General features: G+C 38.8%; 1 protein-coding gene across 1 annotated transcript in view; it reads right to left on the bottom strand.

Moving 5' to 3' along the window:
• WNT8B (Wnt family member 8B) overlaps positions 1 to 16,268 on the bottom strand; it is a 210,038-nt gene extending 193,770 nt beyond the window's left edge. The window contains exons 1-2 of the mRNA XM_044055611.1: positions 16,257 to 16,268; positions 15,955 to 16,041 (exon numbers count right to left, since the gene is read on the bottom strand). Coding sequence (XP_043911546.1) covers positions 15,955 to 16,041; positions 16,257 to 16,268 — 99 coding nt within the window. The remainder of the gene's footprint in view (positions 1 to 15,954; positions 16,042 to 16,256) is intronic.
• Between the last annotated feature and the right edge of the window lie 1,804 nt (positions 16,269 to 18,072).

Genomic DNA, 18,072 nt, shown 5'->3' with positions numbered 1-18,072 from the left:
TAAACCAATAAAATATTAACATAAAGAATGTTTTAACCGAGGGAAACAGTGTGGCACAAAGCTACAGTTATTCCACTCCAAAAGAGGGGATCCACCTTGGATCCTGGCAACTACTGCCCCATCAGTCTGATAAGCCTGATCTGCAAGGCCATGGAACATATTATCAGGGAACTTATAAACAAAGACATTGGTAACTCTCAAACACTGGACCCCACCCAGTTTGGGTTTGTGAAGGGACAATCTTGTCTCCTGAACCTGATTGACTTCTTCAAATCAGTCTCCAGAGCTGTGGACAAGGGTAAGGTGGTCCACACAGCCTATCTGGACCTCAACAAGGCTTTCAACACCATCCCCCACTCTGAAATCATAGATAAACTTAGTAAGCTGGGCATTAATCCCTACATCACTCAGTGGGTTGCCAACTGGCTTATTGACAGAACCCACACTGTAAAAGTAGCCAGCTCCAAATCCAGCTCCAGACAAGTGACAAGTGGAGTACCTCAGGGTTCAGTCCTGGGACCACTCTTGTTTGGCATCTACTTCTCTGAAGTACAGGCCAACACTAAGTGACTCTGGCTAACAAAGTTCACAGATGACTGCAAACTGGGAGAATCCCCAAATGATGTGGATATTCTACAAAAAGGCCTTAAAGAAACAGATGATTGGTGCCAGAGCCATGGGTTCAAGCTCAGTGTCAAGAAATGTATAGTTATCCCCTTTGGGAAAAAACATGTACCTGTGAATTACCACATAGGTGGCAGTACACTAAACACCAAAAGTGTGATAAGAGACCTAGGGACACAGGTGGACAGTGGTCTCACCTTCAATAACCACATCGCCACAACAGTCAGGAAATCCTTTTATGTAGCACACCTCATCACTAAGGGCTTTTCATCCAGAAAAAAGGAGGTCATTGTCCCACTGTACTCATCCCTCATTAGACCAGTTATTGAATCTCCTTCTTCTTCTTTTGGCTTTTCCTGGTTAAGGGTCGCCACAGTGGATCATCTGTCTGCTCATGATTGGCAGTGGAGTTTTACGGTATCGAGTTACCAGCCCGGCGCCCAACCTTCCAAAGAAGGCACACACACATGCACACACTCACACCTAGGGCCAATTTAGAGTGTCCAATCCACCTACTGCATGTCTTTGGGATGTGGGAGGAAACTGGAGCACCTGGAGGAAACCCACGCGACCACAGGGAGGACATGCAGACTCCACACAGAAGGCACCCCAGGAGACCAGTTATAGAATACAATGCCCCATTTGGTATATACCTCTCAAGACATCTGCAACAACTGGAAAGGCCGCAGGAATACCTCACTAAAAGAATCACAGGCCTAAAGCAGATGCCCTATGCTGACCGTCTAAGAAAACTTCAGCTATACTCTGCCGCATATCATCTACTTAGAGGCGACCTCTGCTTAACATACAAGGCCATGTCAAACCCAGAGCTGTTGGACATGCTACACTTAAAGAAATCCCAATACCTCAGAGCCACACGCTCCAGGGATGTAAACCTTGTCATTGCAATGAACAAAACATGCTGGAGGGATAGGTTCCTGACCCAGAGACTCCCTAGGCTCTGGGGTAGACTGCCCATACATGCCAAGCAGAGCACCTCTTTGACCCTCTTCAAAAGGAACCTTGATGATTGGATGGGAGATAGGAAATTCACCCTGGGGATCATGTCGGTCGCCCTTCTAGACAGGGGTCCTGGGAAGTAAATATTGTGGGAAGAAATAGGAAGGGAATTGTTATGGCTAGGCTTGTATAGGTCCTAGGGCCGATAGCCTAGTACCAACCCATGAACAGATAAGCAATAGAATCAATAAGTGAAATTAAAAAGGTACTTGTTCAGAGATGTTTCAAAACCTCTGAGTACCATGGCAACCTTAACCAGCTTATGTAGGAGATTACAAAGGTACCATGATAAGTAAAGTGTCGAATCTCAGATTTAATTTGCATCCTCCTAACTAATGATGGCTCTTGGCAGATGAATAGAGGCTAGAGACTGGATAATATGGTAGAACTAGCTCTTTCAGTTGGGAGGCCCATGTCATATATTGTAAGAAAGGAAGGAATGAGAACATTGTATGTAGTGTGAAATGAATGGAAAGCCAGTTATGATTCAGGAGTACCAATGTGATATGCTGAAAACCTGATATACCATCCACTCAGCTGACACTAGAGGCTTAGACTAGATGTAGATGATGAAGTTCACAGTCTGGAAGTCACAGAGACAAGATGCTAGTAAGGCATGATGAAACCGCGTTGTATACAAATATTGTACTACAAGTAAACATTTCCTTCATCTGATTGCAGGAAATCATCAGAGGTGGACACAAACATTTGCTATTCTTGGTAGAGGAGGAAACTGATTGTACCTGAAAGCAACTGTTTCACTGTCCCTTGACTGCAGTTAAATAATCACATTTTTAACATATTTATTAAATTATCACTTAAGACAAAGGTAAACATACATTAATAGAAAAGGAAAAAAACATTTTAACATTTTTCATTTACCTACATTATAGATCACATTGTTTCTTTCTTTATAACTATCATCAATCAATCATTACATAAATTGCTCAGGTCCTGCCCTCTATTGAACCTCACTCCTACTCCAGAGCATTATTCTGCATGTATTGTTTCCACAAATTTCATTTATTTCTATGAAATGTGCTTCTTCCCTTTTCTAAAGATCTCTCTTCCAGTTCTTTTATCTCATTTACAATATTCAGTACTTCAAATAGCGTTTGTTTAGACATTGATTTCTATTTTCTAGTAATTGCTTTTTTGTCAGCCAACAGAATTAAACTTAACAAGGTCTTGCTGTGTCTAGGCAATTCAGATCATGTAGCTCTGCTCAAAAGAATTATTTCCTTGGTTACAGCCACTTGCTTACTCAATATTTCTGATCAGCTACCTGGAAGGGTATTTTTAAGATCTGACAACTCATTGCACTCCCAAAACACGTATACCCAGTTAGCACTTTCTTCCCCATCTCACCTGCAACATTTGCAGTCTGCCTGAGGAAAAAATTCTTTGAAGTCTACTTGGGGGGTCAAAATACCTATACAAATAATTCTAAGCAAAAATCCTAGACTTTCTGGGTTTTGCTGCATACTTTTGAGTTATACATATGTCCTCCCATTGTTCCCTAATAAACTACTTTTCCAGTCTCTCTTCCCAATCTTTTCTAACCTCCTCTGATAGATTCTTATAGTTATCATGCAGTATTGTATATGCCCTGCTAATTACCTCTTTTTAACAGGAACCTGTTCTAGACTCAATTAAAAACTTGACCAGAGCAGGTCTTTCACTTATGATTTCTCCTCTCCTTTTCTCTGTGCCTATATTCTGATATCAAAAGCAGTCTTTAGCCTGCAGCCCAAATGTCTCCTTGGCCTCATCCAACTCTATTCCCTTTCCCTCTCTACTTATTTGCTCTCATTACCTTGGTCCCTTTGTAAGGTTTCTCCAGTAAATCCCATCCCCCTCTTGCCTATTTCCTCTACCCTTATTTGCAGTCATGCCTATTGGCAAAAATCACCATTTTGTTGCTGGCTTAGTTGTTATAATATTTTAAACTACTTTATAAATATAATATTCTGTATGGTTCTTATTATTTTCCTTAAGGATCTGCATCCAAAATCTCAATCTGTCCTTATTTCTTGACCCCCCCCATTTCATCATCATCACCTCTTTCAACTTTTAATTATAATCTTCTGCTTGTATTATGTATATGAGTCTTGACTGTGTAGCTTTAAAATATCCCTTCAAATCATGTAATCATACCACTCAACCTTTCAATGCAAGAAATCTGGACAAAGCCAGAAATAATGGGGGACAAAGGCCCAAAAATAGGGGTAGATTTTAAATATTGCGCTTATAAACTTAGAAAGTTGTTACCATAACAGGTTTTGCATTATTATATATTTTCTGAAGGATACAACGTCTAAAACTCAAATGTCTGTAATTATTTATTATTATTTAATGTCCTCAATGATCAGAAATTTGCCAGAAAACCACAAATCTTATGAAGAACAAATCAAAAAATGTTTGGCAAAAATCTGGGCATTCTGCTAAAATCTGGACATATGAGAGGTATGATATCTTATACCACCTTGTTCTATTGGAAGGATTGACTTATTCAACTTAATTGTTGTCCTCTTTCTCTCCCAGATAAATTCCTTCAACTCTTTATTAATTATTGTGCAAAACGTCTCCTCTGGTTGATAAAAAAGTGCTTGACCTATATGTAAAACTAAAGGGACTAAAATATTCTCATGCTTGTATTTTTTTATCCATATCCATAAACAAGAGATTCCAGTTTCTCAGTTTTTGTATTAGCTTTTGTTTATTCTCTTCCCACATATCCTTAGCTGCCATAACAAAAACTTTATTAATGCATAAACCTAAACACTTCATATTATTATGTCCCAATAAACATGAGTATTCATCAGTTATTGTGTGAGTACATAATTAACTGCTATAGTCCTTGTTTTGTTATATCTTGTTGTATCTTTCGGCTTTAGGGTTAGGGGTCGCCACAGCAGAACTCCGGTCCGCTAATGATTGGCAGTAGATTTTTACATACTGAGTTGCCAGCCCTGACGCACAACCTTCAACGAAGGTAACACCCATTCACGCATGTCTCCACACAGAAGATGCTTTAGCTGAGAATCGAACAGGACGACATCTTACCGTCAGGCGACAATGCTACTGCAGCACCACCACCGCTGCGGTGACTATAGCCCTTGTTTTATCTTCACTAATTTTGTATCTTGAAAAGACAAAATTAGTGAAGATAAAACAAGGGCTATAGCCACTGCAACGGTGGTGGTGCTGCGGTAGCATTGTCGCCTCACAGTAAGACGTTGTCCTGTTCGATTCTCAGCTAAAGCGTCTCCCTTGTGTTATCTTCACTAATTTTGTATCCTGAAAAGACTCAAAATGTCCTACAGCACTGATATGGCCTTTTCTAAATTTATCAGGTCCAAAATAACATAATCTGCAAATAAAGCCAACTTTTCTTGTTTACTGTGCTAATTGTATACTTGAATTTATGAATTTATGAGTCCCTTAGTTTCTTTGTCAATGACTTTAAATATAAAGCAAATAACAAAGGGGAAAGAGGGCTCCCCTGCTTGGTTCCTCTGTTCAAACACAACCTATCAGAGAGGAACCTTCTCACTATACTTCCTGCCTCTGATCCTTCATATATCCTACTAATTAACCTTATTATTCCACCAAGGAATACAAAAGCTTACATTGCCCTACTCATAAAATCCCAGCTTACTCTGTTGATTTCTTTCTCTGCATCAAGCCCCACCAACAACAGAGGTATGTTCTAACATTTGGTTTCCGTCTGGATCATCACTGCTTTTATTGTTGTCAAATGTTTGCCTCCCCTCCACAAAATCAAATGGATTCATATCTACCAAATTTGGCAACACCTTTGCCATTCCTATAGCTCGTAAATACATGTAATCATGGTTTAAAATTGAAATGGTTCAATATGTAGCTGGGTCTGCTGGGTCATTACCATTCTTAGGTAATACAGCCACCACAGCTTTCTTCCAAGATGTCGGTGCTTCGCTTGCTTTTAAAATGCTGTTAAAATCTCCCAGATCAGTATCACTTTCTTCCTTCCAAACTTCCACAGTAATACCATCTGTTCCGGGAGACTTTCCTGCAGACTGATTATACATCATCATTTTTATCTCATCTACCTCAAACCTTGGCATTATCAAGTTGTCCATAAATATTTCTTCTTGTGCTCTTTTTTAATCCCGACATTTCTTTGTTTTATACAAATTTTCATAAAGTTTCTGAAATATCTCTAAAACCCCTGCAAGGTCTCTGGTTATTTTTCTTGTTATAAGCTCCTAAGTTTGGTGACAACCCTTTCTACTTTAAGTAATCTTGATTATGTAATGTTAGGGCCAGAAACAATCTGAACTATATTACAGTGTGCAGATTTTCTTTCACTTGATCACTGTCAGTCAAATGAAGTATACAAAGTTAGTAACTTGGGGCTGGAGCTATTCTGTGGGGGAAAGCAATAGACTACAACTGTCATTGTTATACATAACAGTCAATTTCATTTTTACACCTGAATGAGTTTCAGCATGTTTGGCTTCCATTAGGCTTGGGGGTGTGTCTTCTATTTAGGGTGTCAATTTAGTACAGAACCAGAACATATCTGTGGGGAGGTTAATCAAGGTGGCATTCTCTGTTATTGAAAAGGATGCCACCACCAAAAATCCCAGTACTGGCAAAGGCAAAAATACCCAACCAGCTTTGAAATTAACTTTCATCTGAGTCATTACAGGAAGAATGCTAGTCTTATGTGAATTATGTTTCTATGGATTTCTGTATAACTTTCTGGAAGCTTTACCAAGAACTGCCAGAGAGTGACTGAAATATTCTCGCCAATGTGTAAGCACCAGATTGTGGCTTGCGTAGTCATTTCACTGTTAACATTTGATAATTAATTTTATTTTCTGTTTCATATTGGGTAAGAATTTAACTTCTTTACAGTGTGGGGAATGCAGTAGTTTATCAGAACATATTTTTCCTCTGTTGGTACTATATTATAAATAAAAACATATATATTTCTCTATAAAAGTGCTAAGTATGTCAATGGAAATATGATGATATTAACAAACACTTATACTGACAGGAGCAAAATGACCCTGCCAAATTCATCTTTGAGTTGTATTTAAGTCCTTATGGATTGAGTGAAAATATTACTTATTGTTCAAGTAAAATTCCATTTGGGTTCTAAGAGCTGTCAAAGGGTGATTGAGATGTTGTATAATATGTAAATATACAAAATTCAGACTTTTTGCAGGCATTTCACAGTGATAATCTGCTAAGTTATATTGTACTCAGTTTATGTAGCATCTTGTCTACATAATGCATGCCCAAAATTTATGTTGTGAGTTATCAACACATCAGTAGTAAAACAATATACATAGTTTTCAAGATATGTTTTGCATATAGATTAAGCTCTTCACCTCCCAAGCACAAGGTACATGGTTTGATCCTGACCTCTGGCCAATGCCTGTCTGGAGTTTGAATGTTCTCCTCATATGGATATGGGGTTCTTTTGACCTCCCAAAAACAAGCTAGGTAATTCCACCTCAAACATGAGAAGCATGCCAATAGAACACTTGTAGAGAGCAAAAAAGACTGCAGGGAGTGCTATCAGGGGAAGGGTTGTATAAACCAACCATTTTAGGTATCAACTGTGGTGTGCAGTATCCCCTAGACAGAAGAATATGGATCACAGATTGTACAGTGTGTCATGGATTGTCACTCAGTGGTGTAAAAATTAGATCTAGGTCATTTAGTCACATTGACTAATGTTCCCGTGTTGCCAGAACCTGGATATTTTCTATTGATAAGTGAGATGATGACCCTGCCTACTCTGATGCCAAGGGGTTTATTTTCATGGTGGGAGGGGGTATATCTGCATCTATTCACCAGTGTGTGCCTCCTGTAAAGCCCTGGGTCAGTAAGTGTTTGCACTCACAGAGGGGGTCCCACTGGGAGTGGGTTTACATCAGGGTTCTACTCTGAGCCCACAGCTGTTCAAGTTGGTGATGGAAACAAGTTGGATGGGATAGATCACCAAAGACACTATAAGCAGACTTTGTACAGGAACTTCATACTATGAGTATACATATCCCTAGTTGACTGTGTTGAATGCTTTCTCAGCATCCAGGTGAAGCAATGTAAGTGATGTCTTCCTTTTCTCTGCCTCCATCTGTAACATAATCATTTTGTTTATGTTATCAAAAGTCTGTTGTCCTGTTACAAACCCGCACTGGTCTTTGCCAATAAGGCCAGCCAGTAAAGAGGATATTCTACATGCCATGATAGACATAAACTGTTTATAATCGTGTTTCAATATTGGTTCTGGCCTGTATGAGACCTGGTCTACAAATTCTTACCTCTTTTCGTATCACCACTATTATGACCTCTTCCATGAGGCTGGAACCTGCTCATCTTCAAGAATTGTACTGAATAACCTTCCTTAAATCTCTAATAACCCCCCCCCCCCACCCAACTTCCAGATTTCCAGTGGCATCACACTGGATCATGGGGCTTTTCCATTTTCTTGCTTTTTTAATGTTCACGTGAATTCCTCTGTATCTGATTTTTAATCTGTCTCTCTTGCCCCTCTTTGCTGATGTCCTTTAGTCTCATCTCATTCATGTTCTCAGCATGGCTTGTCATTTGGGAAAACTTGGCTAGGCTTAGAAAGGCGCCCTGAGTCATTAGCCTAGTAACAATCTATGAATGGGATTGGCCCAAGACATTTACTTAAAGTATGCACTCTTAACATTTCTGTTGAACATTGTATTGTTTGAACATTGATAAAACGAGCAGTGCTTCTTGATAGTAACAAAACAGACTATATCTAAATGCAACAATATTTCACATAAAGTACATATTACTTTTGAAAAAAAGATTTAACAGCTCAGCCCAGACTCAACAACTTCACTAAATTGGTCACAAATGCTAAAATCATTATGCCCCTTATACACTCAAAGAACAAACATAAATAATAAAAAGTGTGTAGCATTATTGTTTGTACCCCTCCCACACACAATCATGGGATATCTGTTTTCAAGCCTGCTGGTACTTTTAGCTCAAAGGAAAAGTCACACTACTCTTTTGAGCACATCTATTTTACTCCCTACTCAGCATATCTGGCTCTGATCTATGATCTTCTTTGTCCAGTCTTGCAGGCTTAGCAGTCATCTACCCATCAAATTCTTCAACTACTGTCCACCATTCACAGTCCTAGAATGACCAGAAATTCCTCACTCTAAGTTACATTACTCTCCATTGCAATTAGTACTCAATTCAAAGCTAGCAAGCTGCTCTAATACTGACAGAATGCTGGTTTACTTGAAAAGCTTCTCTCCCTTCATTGTGTAATTTGCTGTAGTCTGACAGTGATCCCACATCTTATGATCTGTTTATATACATATACTAACCACTTACTCCTACGATTGCTGCTCTGTTTCCTCTGCAATAGCTGCACATTGTTGATGCTTTCTTTTTTTTAATAATTTGCAGAATTTTTAACTTGCCAAGCTGTATTTTATCTTCCATTTGCCCTCAGACAACTGGGAAGGTCCTCAGCAAACAAGTCATTCCCTTCTGTTTTGTCAAGTCATTTAGAAGACTCTGTCCAAGTTATAACCCTGCTGATTTCTGCTTCTTCCCTTTCATTTCATTGCTTCATGTTCCTGGTTCAAAATGTTCATGGTCTATTTGGGGTCAAGAAACGATTTAGTTCCACTGGGTAGCATGACTTGCAGGGTGCTGGGATATATTAAATTGAACTTCAGGCAATTCTTTACATATCTGGAATGCTGGCATGAATCTTCCCCTTTTCTGGTGAGTCTGTGGGGAGTAGTCAGTTTCAACATATATCTTCATAGCTCTCATTTTAAGACCTTTGCTCTTTGCCATAGGTGGGTCAGCAGCTGCTCTTTCAGGGTATATGTTTGGCACTTAACTATTGCAGGTCGCAGTTATTTCCATCTCTGGGTGACTGGTGCATAGATCCTCTCAATCTGAATCTCAATTCACATCACTCCTGTACATACACTCAGTTGCTTCTGCATGAAGCTCTTACAGTCATTACACTTGGTCTTTTGTGGTATGTGATTAAACCTAAGTTTGTCTCTTCATACACAGTCCTCCCAATAGCTTGGCTGCTGGATGTTACACCATTTGAATGTACATTCAACTCTTCTTCCATTTGGTCAAATCTCTGGTTATTAGTTTTAAAATATTCCTCCAGTAAACTTGATTATCCTCCACAGATCGACATGCAATAGGTATAATTTAGCCTCTAGCTGATGCAACGAGCCTGTATCCTTGTTCTCAGCCATTAGTCACATGATGTTGCCCTCCACAATGTTATTAAAGCTTGAAGACTGTGACCCTACTTTACTTTTTCTTCTTTTAGGGGATCTTCATCAACTATTTTATAGGAATTCCCTATCTTACTCAACTTCCAGATTTTAATTAAGGCACTTTTTTCACTATGCTGAGCTTTCTGCATCTGAAGGAGTAAGACTCGTACTCCATTCAGCTTCCCATCCCACTGATGTCCCAAGAGTTTATATTGCTATTGTTCTGTATTATGTCACTTGGAAGCTCAAGTTCGAGTGGCGCATTAGTTTCTCAAGTTATCAAGGATTGTAGAGGACAATAATATTGAGAGGGTAATACTTCTACTCAACAAGTTTTCATAGTAAGCTCAGCATCAGGAGAAACATTTTCATCCTGTTCACCTTTACTTTTAATCTTGGGTTAGATCACCTGAATAGCTGGTGAAATTAATAGCCTTGGGATATAAATTAATGAAGAGTTTACCATCACAGGCATATTTAAACCCAGACTCAGCAGTGGTTAGGGCAGATACTACAGTGTCACACAATCAAAGTCTATGTGTGCATTGACATCTAGATAAGTTCTGTGCACTGTAATTACCTTATGCCATAAATTCATTTCCTGGGAAAAAAAATGATACGTAGTTCATCAAGACAGTGATTATCAGAACTGCCCAATAGTAAAACTTTACAGCCATATAAGCAGGATATGTACTGTACAGAGACCACAAAGTGCAAAGAGTTAGGGAGTAAGAGTTGTTGACAGCCATCACATAAATACAAGTTATCAGAAAATGAATGTGTTAATAACTCATGTGACCTGGAAATGCTCCAAGATATAAATGCAACACAGGAATATAGAAAATGTAATCTTACTTAGATAAGATAAATACAACATGAAGCAACATATAAATACAAGTTATCAGAAAATGAATGTGTTAATAGCTCATGTGACCTGGAAATGCTCCAAGATATAAATGCCACACAGTAATATAGAAAATGTAATCTGACTAGATAAGATAAATACAGCATGAGTAAAGAAAGAATCTAAACCAGGCCTTAGTTAAGTGTTTCAAAAATAGTTAATTCTAAAGTACAATCCCCTTAGTAAGTCACTAAATAAAAGTGTAGTCACATGATAAGCTTTAAAGAAATAAAGCTGAACATTCCAACATAATAAAGCAGAGTAGTCCAGATGGCATTGATCAGGCAGCATATACCTCAAATAAAACAGTTTGAATTCAGTTACCAAAAACCAAACAGCTGCAAGTATCCAAACATTACCACATAATTCCTGAAGTAAAACGGCTGAATTATTTTGTTATGATACCTAAAGATCCCTGGAGCGAAACTAAAAAAACTGCCATTGCTATTGTGCCCATGTCATGGCTGAAAAGAGTACTGAACAACTAACAAGTTTACAAACAAATAGCCTACAATAGAAGACTGTTTAATTGCTAATCAAAATGTGCTAGAAAATTATAAGGCTAAATGACAGCCAGCCATTTTAACTATACAAGTATAAGGTAAATTAAAATAGAACTCCTGTAAGAAACTCACCCTAAAAACAAACACAAAATATGTTTGAAAATCAGACAAAATACAGTACACTCAAATTTGGTAAGATAACAGAAAAATAAAGAAATCTGGCTGCAGAATATGAACCCTGTCTGTAAATGTAAGAATTTGCAATGAAACAGTGTCACAAGTCAAAAAGCATTTATTTAAGGTACCATTTGTTTGATTCAGTCTGGACTTTTTAAAGATGAGATGTGTACTTTTCTGTTGGTTGAATTGTGTGTTTGAAGTTTGAGTGACTAGATTTGTTTCATGGACTTATAATACTAATGAGGGAATTTAGGCTTAGAGACACAGACTGAGGTAGAATATAGGTTTAGACAGAGGGAGGGGAGTATTGGGAGGAAGGAGAATCTTAAAATTATGCACTGACTGGGGAATATATGTTTAGGGAGCAGAGGGAAGAGATTAGGGATAAGGAGTGTGAAGGGGGAGTCTGAGGATTAGCGAGCAACTGGGGAATTTAGGTCTAGGGATGAGTGGGAGAGTTTTGGGGTTAAACACTTAGGTTCATATGTTCATAGGTAGGTACTGGGCTATCGGCCCTAGGGCCTAAGAAAGACTAACCAACAAGGTTCCCTGGCCTTCGCCACCCAAGAAAGTTATTTTCCTGTGCCCCTGTCGAGCAGAGCCACAGAAGTGATCCCCGGGGTGAATTTCCTATTTCCCATCCACTCATCAAGATTTTTCTTGAAGAGTGCTAATGAGGAACTCTGCTTGACATAGATGGGTAGTTTGTTCCAGAGTATGGGAAGTCTTTGGGACAGGAATCTATCCCTCCGGCATGTTCTGTTTATTGTGGTGACAAGGTTTAGGTCCCTAGAGCGTGTAGCTCAGAGGGACTGGGATTTCTTTAGGTGTAGCATGTCCAACAGCTTTGGGTTTGACATAGCTTTGTATGTTAGGCAGAGATCACCTCAGAGTAGGCGATATGCTATGGAGTAAAGCTGGAGTTTTATGAGACGGTCAGCATAGGGCATCTGTTTGATGCCGGTAATCCTCTTGGTGAGATACTTCTGTGGCCTTTCCAGCTGTTGCAGATGTCTTGTGAGGTACATTCCAAAAGGGGCATTGTACTCTATAATGGGTCTAATGAGTGATGAGTAGAGGCGAACAATGACATCTTTTTTCCTGGATGAGAACCCTTTCGTGATGAGGTGTGCCACGTAGAAGGATTTTCTGACTACTGTGGCAATGTGATTATCAAAGGAGAGACTATTGTCCACCTGGGTCCTAAGGTCTATTATCACACATTCAGCATTAAGTAGACTGCTGCCTATGCTGTAGTTCATGGGTACAGAGTTTTTACCACAGGGGATGACAATGCACTTTTTGGCATTGAGGTTGAGGCTGTGGCTCTGACACCAGGCGTCTGTCTCAGTGAGGCCCTTCTGTAGGATATCCACATCATTTGGTGACTCGACTGTGGCTCCTAGTTAGCAGTCATCTGCAAACTTTGTTAGCCAGAGATCCTCTGTGTTAGCCTGTACTTCAGAGTAGTAGATACCAAACACGGACCCAGGACTGAACCCTGTGGTACTCCACTTGTAACTGGTGTGAAGTCAAATTTGGAGTCTGTAACTTTTACAGTGTGGGTTCTGTCAGTGAGCCAGTTGGCAACCCATCTTGTGACATAGGGATTTATACCTAACTTAGTGAGTTTATCTATAATTCCAGCATGGTGGATGGTGTTGAAAGCCTTGGCGAGGTCAAGATAGGCTGTGTGAACCACCTTACCCTCGTCTACGGCTTTGCTGACTGCTTCAAAGAAGTCAATCAGGTTCAGGAGGCATGATCTGACTTTCACAAACCTGAACTGAGTGGGGTCCAGAGTTTGAAGGTTACCAATGTCTTTGTTTATAAGTTCCATGATGGTACATTCCATGGCCTTACAGACCAGGCTCGTCAGGCTAATAGGACGATAGTTCTCGGGGTCTGTGGTGGCTCCCCCTATGTGGAGTGGGATAACTGTTGCTGTGCACCATTCAGTGGGCACAAAGCCCGATGTGAGGCTATGATTGAACATGATGCTTAGATGGGGAGCCAGTTCATGTAAAATGCAGCAGATGTTGTCCGGTTCCATGGATGCTGTGTTCTTGGCTTTAGAGAGTGCAGTTTTTACTTGCGTAGTTGTGATTACAGGGACTCTGCATTCTTCTAGTATAGATATGGGCCCTTTAGGGGGTGGGTGGGTAAAGTTAGCACTGAACCTATCTGCCAGGATGTTGGCAATATCAGTTGGTTCTGTAATTTTCATGCCATTGTGCTGTAACTCAGAGCAGATCTGGGTGTTGCCATTGAGATTCTTGACATAGCTGTAGAATGCTTTGTGGTTGTCCTTAGAATCAGTGGTGATTTTGTTTTTGTAGCTAGCTTTGGTGGATTTTATGAAGGATCTCAGCTTCTTACTGAGGCTGGCCAGGGAGTTCCTCCACTCATGGAAATTTACTCTCTTTTGCAACAGTTTCTTCCTTCTGTTGTAGAGTTTGTTTATGGTAGGAGACCACCAGATTGGCTTCCTTTTTTTTGGAGGATAGTGTCTTGGTTCTGTTAGGTATAGCACGATCCATGCACTCGTGTAAGTGCTTGTAGAATGCATTTGTGCAGGATTCATCAGTCGTAACTGTAGTGTCCTTCTGCATGGATGTCATAAAGTTTGCCACTTCTGCCTTAAGAAGCATGAAGTTGGATTTGGAGAAATTTTTTACAGTGGTTTCCTTAATTGGGGGGTGGGGGCGGGATGTAGATATCTAGGGTGATTAGCTTATGGTCAGATCTGACCAAATAGGAGTTGACTTCAGGTATGGAGCACCGGTCACTCAAGTTGGTAATGACTAGGTCTAGGATATTGTTTCCCCTAGTGGGGGTGTGGATAAGTTGATCCAGGGTATTGGAATTTATGAATTCCAGAAAGCGTTGAGCGAAGGAGTTGGTACATGAGTAGTTTTCCCAGTTAATGGTGGGGTAGTTGAAATCACCGATTATTAGGGTGTTTGGTTGAACCATAATATTTTCCAGTATATCAAGAAAAGAGGAGTGATAACCCTGGGGCATGGTGGGGAATCTGTAGCAAGCTACAATTTGGATTGCAGTTTTGCCCAGAGATAGTTGCACTTATTGGGAATTTAGAATTAGAGTATTTTTAAGGTTAGGAAGCAATCTGGAAATTAAGGTTTTAAGTGGGGGGGGGCTTAGTATTAGGTAGAGTCTGGGGAATTTAGGTTTAACGAGTGAAAGGGGAGTCAAGGTTAGGGAATGATTGGGAAATTTGGGTTTATGGTGAGATTGGGGAATTTAGGTTTAAGGAGTTGGAGGAATGTATTAAGGTTTGGGAGTGATTGGAATTTAGTGTTGCTGCATATAAAGGGAGTCTTAAGGTTAGTCATTGACTGAGAAATTTAGGTTTAGGGAGTGGGAAGGGTGTTTTAGGACCAGAGTCAGGTTGTGGGAGGGCAATATAATTTGGTAGGATCAGGTACTGACATGTAATATGGTAGGATCACTGTAGATGGATGTAGGCAGTTGGTATTCTAAGCTGTTCAGTGAGTTTTTGTTGCTTTTGATACTCCAGGCTTCAATAATATTTTCATCAGAAGTGAGGCTGGTACTATGAGCATTTGCTGCAGTTTATACATTGTCTGCACAAACTTAATTTAAGAAAGAAATTCTTCTCTTTGAACAGTAGCAAACTACTTCCTACAAATGTAGCAAACATTTGCTACAATTTATACCCTGCCTGTATGGATTGCTGTGGCACTCATGTTTTAGTTTAAAAATAAAAAAAAATCTTCTGTGTAAAATGTAGCAAACTGCTTGTTACAAATGTAGGAGGTCCCCAGTCATTTATGATTCAAAGCTGCAGTACCATCAGTGTACTAGATGGTCATAATTGGGTAAACTATGGAACAGTAGCCATGTACAATCATATGTGTTGTGTTCATCAGCAAAGCAATGTCCCTTATCTGTTTACATCATGCTCAGTATACATGGATGAGCAAGAAATCAGTGCTGTTAAAACAACAACAAAAAAAATCTTTAACACCTCCTCTGTACAGTATGGAACTGTACATGCTGCAACATAAACCTATGTCTCTATTACACAGAGGTAGACTGTCAATGCTTGACCCCACTGCCCAAGCCTACATATAATTCTTAAAATAACCTTAGGGTATCAAAACTTGTCAGATGCATTTGGGGAAGCATGGCTATGTTTAAAAGCCCCCCCCCCTTGAGGTTGTTAGGCTACTAAACACCTATGAACCTACGAAACCTGAACCACTTGCATAGAGAGATGCTGCCGAGTTCCTGCCAGTAGGAGCTCACACAACATCATCATTGACATATTATGGTAATGCCACATGGTCAGCTGTCATGCCTAAACAGTGAAACATTTTTATGAATAACTCCTAGGCATGATGGCAGTGCACAGTGCAGTAGGGAAAGGTACCTTAGGTGGGTATGGTACACCATAGTAAGTAAATCTTCTACTGTCAGATATTCTTGCAGGCCCACACCTATTCTGCTGGGTATTGGTCTAAAAGTGAAAACAAAAGTATAACATTTTAAATTTTACATCTTCCATGTTTTTGAAACAAAATGTTCCCTAACAATTGATTTTCCTGGTGTACTTCATGGGCTGTTTCAGTTCACTTTTTCTATAGTTATTTGGAAATTATGAGTGCTATGTCTTTTAAAAAGTGTCTCCATTAGTAGGCACTTTATTTTTCCACTTTTCATATCTTGTCTTACTCTCAACAACATTATTATACTTATTTTTCTTTTAAAACCTATTACTGATGTGGAATTATTTTATCTGCTATAATGCTGTATTTTTCTGTTTACTGATAGGGCTGTAACCTCAGTGGCCATCTTTCTTTTCTAAATGGATAAAACCTAACCCAGAATCTCCAGAGAAAATATAGCAAGAACAAGAAATATGAGAGAGGAGAGAAAAATTACTTTTACAAGAAGAGCCATTAAAAACTAAAAGCTGCATATAAAAAGTAAGTGCAGACCAGAACAAAACAGTAACTAGATAAAGAAACAACATATCATCTAAAAAAGATGTGACCAAAGAAGCACTGCAAGAAAAAGAACAAAAATAGTAGGTATCAAAATAAATCAAAATAAAATATTAAAATAAATAAAAAACGAAGCATGAGGTTAGAAAAGGGAAAAAAAAAAGAGATCTGATGCAATGTTCATGCAGAAAAGAAAGCTACACTAACCGGTAGGACTACTGCAGCTCAAAAGATATTTGAACATCTGTACAAAGACATCTGTTCATCGTAAATATTACAAAGAAAATAATATGTTTAGAAATATGGAAAAGCAGCAAATAATAACTGAAGTGATAGACCAACCGAGAAGTGAAGGGTTTAGTGTGGAGACACAGGTACACAATAATAAAGATATATCACAAAGTAATATTTCAGGACCTTCTGCAGGAGACTTCATTGAAAGTCCATTTAGGACTGCACAGGGAACAAAGAAAAAAGAGGGCACTCCTAGCCAAGAAGAAAATGATTTGAGGGAAGATCGGCTTAAATTAATAGAAACAGACAAGCACATTAAGATAAATGACAGAAAGAAACTAAAGAAAGTTAAATAAGACCCATAGTGTTAGAAGGCCAAAAAAAACAGGTCAGTCTAGTAACTGGAACCATTAAGAGAAATGCACATGATGTAACAGAAATAAAGAGAATATACTATTGTACAGCTAAACTAATAATAGTTAAAGTAGTACCAAAGAAATGCAAACTAACAAAGAAAGGAAACACATAAGAAGCTAAGTCAAGAAATATCACTACTAGAACAATACAGAAAAAAGAATAGATTATCAAAAGCTCTTAGAAAGGCAGATGTTGTAAAAGCAACACACACCATCAAAACATATCAGGATTTATATTACATCATCTTCAATAATAAAGTAATGTTTCATTTTAAGGACAAAAATGTAGACGTATGTAGAAAATCTAAAAGAAAAGTACAAAAGAATCAATGAGTGACCCAAAAAGATTTATAGAGAACTGGGAAAGAAAATAACAGGAATTGTAACATCACCTAAAAAGAAAAACATACAGTCAATACACTTTGGAGAGATATTTATGAAGATACTGTTGGATCTAACAAAGCTCCTGAATATATAGAATAGGTAAAAGAAACATTAAAAGTATTAATATAGATGACATGAAATGGAATGAAGTAGCAGCAACAAAAACTGAGAGAGAAAATAAGAAGGGCTCCTTAATGGAAAATCCCAGGTCCAGATGCAGTACAGAACTTCTGAGTAAAGCTATTGACATCTTTGCACAATGATTTAGCCCTGATTAATAATTACTCTTATGCAAATTCCAAATGGATACCAACCTGGATAGCAGCAGGAAAAACTATGCTCCTGCCTTAGAGCAAACATACAAGCCACCCTAAGCACTATAGATCAATAACTTGCTTTTCAATATCATATACCAGAAATGCTTAAGACAAACTTTATAGCCATTCAGATAAAAATACCATCAAGGCAGTTTTTTCGGAAAGGTAATAAATGAGAATTATATGGAACAAA

Source organism: Protopterus annectens, chromosome 14.part0 (genome assembly GCF_019279795.1).
Source record: "Protopterus annectens isolate FY-2018-M chromosome 14.part0, PAN1.0, whole genome shotgun sequence".
In the NCBI taxonomy this organism is placed as follows: domain Eukaryota; kingdom Metazoa; phylum Chordata; order Ceratodontiformes; family Protopteridae; genus Protopterus; species Protopterus annectens.
This window is presented reverse-complemented; position numbering and strand designations above follow the sequence as displayed.